We start from the raw sequence: 8,164 nt of genomic DNA, 5'->3' as shown, positions 1-8,164 counted from the left end.
AAAGAAGAGTATAGAGAAAAGCGGTCGCCTCACCTATTATGCATTTAAATTGGTTTTATCTATGTTCTGTTATACAGCTTTGTAAGTGAATATGTACGCGGATTGGATCCGATCCGATCCGTTATTTCACGAATCCGATCCGATCCGTTAGCTAATGAATTGGTGGCGGATTCAAAATCTCCTAATCCGTTGCGAGTTGATCGGATCAAGATTGATGCCTAATCTGATTCGATCTATGGCCACCCCCAAGAGAGATACACCATGAGACTATAAATTAGGAAAGCATAAAAGCCTTCTTTCTCAATTTCTTATGCTAGCTAGCTTGAAACTTTACTTGACCTCTTAACTCAACAATCTTGACAGATATGAAACGATGTTTTCAATTTATCAAAATTTCAAAAATCCGTCTATTTTACATTGGAACACAACAATATTCTCTTCTTCTTCTTCTTCTTCTTCTTCTTTTTTTTTTTTTTTTTTTGTACCAACAATAGTATTCATTTATTATTATTTGTTTCTTTCTCTTTTGTATAATGTATCACCATTAGAATATGGACGAACTTGCTATGTACATTTGACTATCATTAATTTAGAAAAAAAAAATGCAAATGACAACAAGACCTAACAAGATAGGTTGAGGGCACAGTAAGCATCAGTGAACTTCTTCTCCCTCCAACCCATCATCATCCTGCTTAATTTCCAGGATGGTTCAAACTTATACAGTCACTATATATAATTACAATACATTGTCAACTTTTATTTGTTCCAACATAAAAAGAAAAAAAATGTAGTACACAACAAACAAACTAGTGTTCAAACGTTGAACCCCATCTCCATTCATATCATTATATGTATGTATATATTATCATACTAAAACAATATTGCAAACAACATCAACAGTCCTGCAACAATGCTCGCTGCTGCTGCAGACACCACCTCGAGCCTCTTTCCCGCGCTCTCTATCATGACCGGGAAGAGACAATTCCCACGCGATGCATTCTGCTTGACTATCTTGGCCAACCCATTGAAATTGCAAGACTGCACATCTTGATCATTCATCTGGAAGAACATGTTGAAAGCATAGGAAATGTTCTCATTCTGATCCAAGGAATTGCATGATGATCCATATCCCAATCTGGTGCAATCCGACAATGAGCAGGCATAGCCAATTTCTTGAGGCCAGGAATTGAACTCCTTAGAATCCTTATCAACCACACACCATTGTGATGGCAGGTACTTGACTCCCTTTGCGGCTACAGGGTATACTTCGCGGCCTTGTCCCGTGAAGTCCAGAGGAAACTTGGGCAGCCCATCATACCGGAAAATCCCCCAGTGACGCTCAAAGTTACCAGGTTCAATGCTCTTCTGGTCCTCATCCAACAGACTGAACAGATAGGTCTCAATTCGCCCAGGGCGTAGTGGTGTTCCTTTGTTGGCAGCCTGTCTCTTGAGGAACCCACTGTAGAACCTCTTGGCAAGCTTGACATTGGCATTTTTATCGCCATCCGTGGGCCATCCAATCTCCCCAACAATGATCTTCAAGTTTGGGACACCAGCCTTCTTGAGTGAATGAACAAGTGTGTCGAAATTCGCCTCAAACACACTGTTGTATGTGTAACCATTGTCATTAATTGTTTTTCCGCCGCCATCAAAGAAGGCGTAATCAGTAGGGAAATCCTGGTTTAGGTAGAGGCTGAGGAAGGGGTATATGTTGACTAGAAATGGTATGTTGTTGGAGTTGAAAAAACGGACCATCTTCACCATGGTGTCTCTAATGTCCTTGCGAAAATTGCCTCCCGATGGACCATCTTTTCCGGAGTCATAGACATCCGCATTCAGAGGGGTGGTTGCTTTGATTTTGTCTCCGAGCCCAGCATCATTAAGTGCTTTTTGGATGTTTTGAATTGCTGGGAATGTTGTTTTTGTGTATTCTCCTTTGTAAGCTGTCAAAAATGGCTCATTACCCACAGCTATATACCTACAAAAACACCCAATTTTTTTATTTATTTAAAAAACACATAAATATTTAAGAAGCTGACATTCAAACATATATAAATATTTACTACTTGACAATGAATTAGGAAGAAAAGAGGTCCTTCATTCCTCACCTACAAAACCAACCAAACAAATTGAAAAACACACACATAGAGGACTCAAACATGTGTGTGTATAACCTATTATGTTGACTCCTCACCTACAAAAACACCCAATCATATGAAAAACAAACATACATACTCATAACACCTGGATCCTCTACTGTAAATTACTATAGTGACGATGTAGTGATTTTCAATACCATTACATATATTTTCAACACATTTACATCTACGTTTTCAGTCAGATGTAATGTGTTGAAAAACAGATGTAATGTTTTGAAAATCACTATATTGAAAAATAGGTATATTTATATTATGAGTATAAGTTGGGGAAAATAAATCCTTTTATGTTGACTCCTTATGAACATATAAAAGCACCCAAACATATGGAAAAAAATATATACATCCTTGTATATGATGGAAAATGATTTTTTGAGCATGAGCTAGGAAAAAGTTGCTCACTTAATAATGATTTTTTTGTCTAACTGTCTGGTGACATTCTCTTTCACCCATTTCTTGGCATTGTCAAGACTGTCGCTAAATCGAGATAGCTCGTTGTTTGGGATCCCAAGCATGACCTCAATGCCGGTATTAGCGAAGGCCCTGACAGTATAATCATCAGCGTCGAAAAGCTTGACCTTGGCAATGCCATTGTCTTTAAGCAACTGAGCCACAACCGAAGGGGCCAGATTGTGAGAGGTTTGCGAGCCCCAGTTCACGCCTATATTTAGACCAGAAGACTCGGCTATATTGGCCGTGACCAGAAGCACCGAACAGGCCCATAACAGGACCTCGGCGCGAGCCATGGTTCAGGCTGGTTCGATGGGGGGAGTAAGTGTATATTAAGGAACCAGTACTTTTCTAATGGAGATTGAATTGGGAGGTTTTGTAATAACCCTTTTGAGAGAAATATGAGAATTAATGGGGATTGCGAGATTTAGAGAGAGAGAGTGAGAGAGAGGTGGATGATCACAGGTTTTCGTTGGTTTTGTAGGGAGGAGAAGAGTCCACTTGTGGCTCTTTTTTACCCGCCAAAGAAGCATTGATTCAGAAAGTCGTTAGTCCACCAAACACATTTCTAATTTTAGTTGGTTCACAAATCACACAAATTGACATATAGACCCCATTTCTTTTATTTAAATTACGGTTATGGCAAATAACAAATAACAATGAGGGTAAGAAATATTGCAGGAATTGGGAATGATGCTAATAATAGGTATAGCAAATAACAATATGGTAAATGTGACTGAGAGTGTGCTGGGTTGCATGTCATTAGAGTCTTAAAATTAGAATTAGTGGAATTTGAGAAAAACAACTAAGAAAATTGAGCCAAAATTTTATCAAACTCTAATTTCGTACCGCCGAACACACCTGAATTAATTTCCTATGGACTTACAGCTTGCATGAATGTCATGGAATAATTTTTTATTTTTTTTAACTTGAGTTGATGAACCATGATCTTATGGGTTGTACTGCTGTCCATGAATAAGTATGCTCCGGTGTGTCGGGTGAATTTTCAAAGCTTATATGACAGAAACTAAATTGTATATTTTGTAATTTTTATGAACAAAAGTTCAAACTGAGTTTGAATATGAACATGAGATTGAATTCCGCTCATTTTATTAAACAAGTTGAGCCTGAGCTTTTCAATTTTTTAGCAAAATTGAGCTTGAACACAAACATGAGATTGAATTCAGCTCATTTTATTAAATAAGTCGAGCCCAGGCTTCTCAAATTCGTAGCAAGGCAAGCTCGAGCCCAACTCCTTGAGCTCGACGCTATCCCAAGTTGAGCTTTTTGAGCTCATCACAATCATGAACAAACTGTTTTGGTTTGTAACTCGGAAACAGTTTATTTTTTGAATTCTTGAGAATTATTCTCTTTTTAAACAGAGTTTTCAAAAAACTGTTCTAAAAAAAGAGTCAATCAAGCAGGTTTTTTTATTTTATTTTTTATAATTTTATAATTTTTAGTTCTCAGAAAATTAAACTAAGGATCATTTGCCTATTTTCGATCTGTGGTATGATACTCTCCCATGAGTTATAATGGTGTGTTAGAAAGGAAAAAAAAACAATGGAAGTACATGTGCCTTTCTAAAAAAAGGAAATGTATTTGCCTTTTCATTTTGACAAAGAAGCTAGATTAGTCTTTGAATGCACTAGGCTTGCAAACAAAACTGTTATATTATTGCTGTGTTAAAAAAGAAACCAAGATTTTATACAACTAGAGCACTATACAAAAGTTTTCAACAAAAAGTCAAATGATTAAAAGCTTAATTGTTGTCATTACTCCCAATAGTTCACAATCCCAAGTTATTTAAAGCGCAGCTTTTCATTGTTGGAATATTCTTAATTATCATTGTCAAAAAAACAAAACGACCAATGGACATAATATATTCTGTGAGCTTCACAATTCAAAATTTCACCGTAAAAAGAAAATAATGATACAAAAAAACCCAAAGTGTACGTTTTGTGCCCTCATGACATTTTTTAGAGATTTAATTTTGGTTCTCAACTAATGATACCTACACTTTTATAAAGTTCATCTAAATTTCTCACTGGACATGAGATATTTTGAGTGCCGACATAGAAGATTAGGAGGTCTGGAAATGACTTCTATAAAACATCATACACAACACAACACACACACACACACACACACACACACATATATTTATACAAGTATTTTAGGACCTCAACAGTCAACAATATGAAATTGTATAATACATCAACAGTAGCAATAAATGAGCTGCTTAACAATAAAAATAAAAATAAAAATTGAACTGTTTCCAGTTTTCCCAATTAAACGGATTTTGAAATTCAAAAAACTGAAAATTGTTTTCTATTCTGATTTTCGGAAAATTGATCCACAATAGTCCTAATCTTTCCACTTCTTTCTCGCCTTGAACCCATATAAGCACACGCTGCTTCCAATACGATATTTGGTTCTTCAACCAGAAATAAAAGATATTGATTCGGACTTTGACAATAACCTCAATATATCAGTTTGGGACTATAATACCTTACCCTAAAAAAATGTGGACAAGCTAGACAAAGACCAACAATAATGCCCTAGAATTGCTGCTCCGGTACTCTGTCTCAGGCATTACCTATATTGGTAATTGGGAAAACACATTCACCCTTGGAGGGGTCATCTAAGACTACCACGCCGCCTAGCTTTTCCGTACAAAGGTTCTGCCCATGCATTTGATAAAACATATTAAAAGCATACGAAACATTCCCTTGAAAATCCAAATTATTGCATGAAGATCCATATCCCAAGCTTGTGCAATCCGACTTTGAGCATGCAAGTTTGAACTTCTCTTCCAGATCTTTACGGTCCTTAGTCTCATTGTTAACCACGCACCACCGGCTTGGCATGAACACGACGCCCTTTATAGCCTCCGGCTCACGCCCTTTTCCCGTGAAATCAAATGAGAACTTAGGCTTACCATCATAGGTAAAAAGGCCCCAGTGCTTCTCGAATGGTCCCCTAGCTATACTCCTATTGTTCTCATCAAGTATAGTGTAGGCATAGGCGTCGATAGTGCCAGGACGAAGTGGAGTCCCTGCTTTGTTGCCAGACACCTTCTTTACCAAGCCGTCGTAGAACCTTTTAGCATTCTTGACATTGGCATTTATGTCGCCATCAGTTGGCCATCCAATCTCCGCAACCACTAATTTCAAGTCCGGGACACCGGCCTTAGATAGAGCCGAGACAACGGTGTCATAAACTACATCAAACGCATTTGTGTAGGTGGTCTTATTGTCTGTAATTGCACTCGCATTCCCATCAAAAAAGGAAAAATTTAGAAAGGAAACAGGATTTTCATACACACTAAGGAAGGGAGACATGTTGAGGAAAAATGGGGAATTGTTGTTGTTGAGGAAATGTACTATTTGGACCATGAGGTCCTTAATGTCCGGGCGAAAAACACCCCCCGACGGACCTTTTGTTTCGGACTTGCATACTTCTGCATCAAATGGTATGGTTGCTTTGATCTTGTCTCCAACACCAGCCTCGTTAAGAGCTTTTTGGATGCCTTCCAATGCCGGGAGAGCATTTTGTATGAATGTATTATTATTGAATCTCTTCGAGAATGGATCATTCCCAACAGAAACATACCTATAAAAACATCCCAAATCATACATCAAGAAAAAGGCATAGGAAATAATAAAATCTAAGTTTTAATACACCCCTAATTTCTTACTTTATATTGACAGATCCTTCCTTTACAGGTTTTGCGACATACTGTCTCACCCATTCTCTGGCATTTTCGGCCTTGCCATTGAATTTTGGTAGCTCTGCATTTTGGAGCGAGACCATGACCTCAATGCCGGTCCCTGCTAAGGAAGCAACCACTGCAGGATTGGCGTCGGAAAGCTTAACCTTATCGATGCCATTCTCCAAAAGCATCGAAACTACAGCAGATGGGACTATGTAGTTTGTTGTTTGAGCCCCCCAATTTACTCCTATACCGTTGGTAAGATTGGCCACCACCAAGAGAACCAAACATGCCCATAATAAGACCTCGACTTGGACCATGATTCGAGCTGATTCAATTGTAATAGAGGACTAGGGTCTTGAAGCTTGGAGATTAATGAAAGCAGTGATCAAAATTCTGATCATGTCGAGAGTGGGTTTCATGGTGTTTAGGGTGAGAATTTTGTTTTTGCCAGAACAAGCACATTCAAAAAGTAGGTAGTTGTTTAACTTGTTTTTACTTACCGGGAAAATAAAGTAGTTTGTTGTTTAGTGGATTTTCCAATTTTAGTTGGTACACATCAAGAAGAGGTGTCAATCCCCACATTTTCGGAACGCACATACCTATGTGTTGGAGGGGGACAATAATTGGACACAAATTTGTAAGCATGTTTTACCTTAAACTTGATTCTTATTGCGTATTACCTAAGCCGAGTATTAATAAATCTAAACAATTACTAAAATTAAAATTATATTGTCAACTTACATGATATTTTTCTCATTACATTAAGTTTATGTTTGTCATTTGAGAAATTATATTTTTTTCTCCTTATGTCAAAGTTACTCCAGATTTGACTAAGCGACACAAATTTTTCATTATTTTAGAATTAAGATATTCACTTATTCGATCTTTATTTTATTATTTTTTCTTCTTAGACAAAGTCCTCCCTCTAGATGAATTGCTATTATTGTCCTGTGAGGTGCTTCAAAATACGATCTCTTGTCCAAATTAAATGGGATGGAATTTCAAATTAGCCTCTTGGATTACCTACAAAATTCATGAACCTTTCGTTTATATTGTCAAATTCTACATAGATTGTCAGGTTAAGCTAGAAAACCAAAAAGGTGTGACTCACATTTTTTTTTTTTTTTTAATGCAGTGTCAACTAGCCTAATTGAATATGTGAAAACCTATTTTTGATTGAAAATAACTCAAAATATTCAATGTTCACAAGTTATATTTTGTAATATGAGCTATTTTTTGGCTGAATTTAATTGTTTCAGGTCCCTTTTTTTTTAGTCCTATGGAAACACTGTTGAATTTTTTGGAGATGAAAACGGATGCGGATTGAGCTAAATTTTGGTAGTTATCCTAGTTTAGTTACTAGTGTTTTATTCCTCTCTTAAATTTTAAAATAGTGTCAAATTGAACTGCTTTTAATATTTTTATTAGAATTTGTTTTTCCAAACTTTATGAATTCAAGGTTAGTTGTGTTCTATTCTTATCATGATCTTGCTTCATTGTGTAATAGGTAGGGCTGCAACTCCGGCGAGCTTGACACTCATCTCGGGTTAGGCCCATATAAAAAATCTTCAGCCCACCTTAAGCCCGAGCCGAGCTGTCCAAGCTCAGCCCATACATAATTTGTCCAGAACCCACACTAAGTTCACCCCAGAATAATTTGTATGTAAAACATAAATTAATTAATGTTGCACTCATAACTTGAACGTGAAACCTTAAACATAAACCTCAAGCACACTACCAACTTAGTTACTACACTCTTGTGACTTTAATATAATTATAAATATATATAATATTTTCAGTCTTGGGTTGGGCTTCAGGCTTCATTCATATCAACCCAAGC

General features: G+C 36.9%; 2 protein-coding genes across 2 annotated transcripts; both read right to left on the bottom strand.

Moving 5' to 3' along the window:
- Positions 1 to 733: 733 nt before the first annotated feature.
- On the bottom strand, positions 734 to 2,964 carry LOC132285375 (glucan endo-1,3-beta-glucosidase 8-like). Its single transcript, XM_059787555.1, has 2 exons — positions 2,559 to 2,964; positions 734 to 1,978 (listed from the first exon to the last, which is right to left on the bottom strand). Exons 1-2 carry the CDS (start codon positions 2,900 to 2,902, stop codon positions 871 to 873), a joined length of 1,452 nt encoding a protein of 483 aa, XP_059643538.1. The 5' UTR covers positions 2,903 to 2,964; the 3' UTR covers positions 734 to 870.
- A 2,230-nt stretch (positions 2,965 to 5,194) lies between these two features.
- Positions 5,195 to 6,641, bottom strand: LOC132281985 (glucan endo-1,3-beta-glucosidase 8-like). Its single transcript, XM_059783629.1, has 2 exons — positions 6,307 to 6,641; positions 5,195 to 6,221 (listed from the first exon to the last, which is right to left on the bottom strand). The coding sequence occupies exons 1-2, from the start codon at positions 6,639 to 6,641 to the stop codon at positions 5,195 to 5,197; spliced, it is 1,362 nt and encodes a 453-aa protein (XP_059639612.1).
- Between the last annotated feature and the right edge of the window lie 1,523 nt (positions 6,642 to 8,164).

This window comes from Cornus florida, unplaced genomic scaffold (assembly GCF_030987335.1).
Source record: "Cornus florida cultivar Cherokee Brave unplaced genomic scaffold, ASM3098733v1 CherokeeBrave_3.0.0_Hap2_Chr11, whole genome shotgun sequence".
In the NCBI taxonomy this organism is placed as follows: Eukaryota; Viridiplantae; Streptophyta; class Magnoliopsida; order Cornales; family Cornaceae; genus Cornus; species Cornus florida.
Note: the sequence above shows the minus strand (reverse complement) of the source record. Positions and strands in the feature narration are given on the sequence as shown.

Excerpts from the sequence above, each read along its gene's own strand:
- LOC132285375 (XM_059787555.1), bottom strand. The coding sequence starts at position 2,902 with ATGGCTCGCGCCGAGGTCCTGTTATGGGCCTGTTCGGTGCTTCTGGTC. Across the intron at positions 1,979-2,558 it reads GACAAAAAAATCATTATTAA|GTATATAGCTGTGGGTAATG; the intron begins GTGAGCAACTTT and ends GTGTTTTTGTAG.
- LOC132281985 (XM_059783629.1), bottom strand. The coding sequence starts at position 6,641 with ATGGTCCAAGTCGAGGTCTTATTATGGGCATGTTTGGTTCTCTTGGTG. Across the intron at positions 6,222-6,306 it reads GAAGGATCTGTCAATATAAA|GTATGTTTCTGTTGGGAATG; the intron begins GTAAGAAATTAG and ends ATGTTTTTATAG.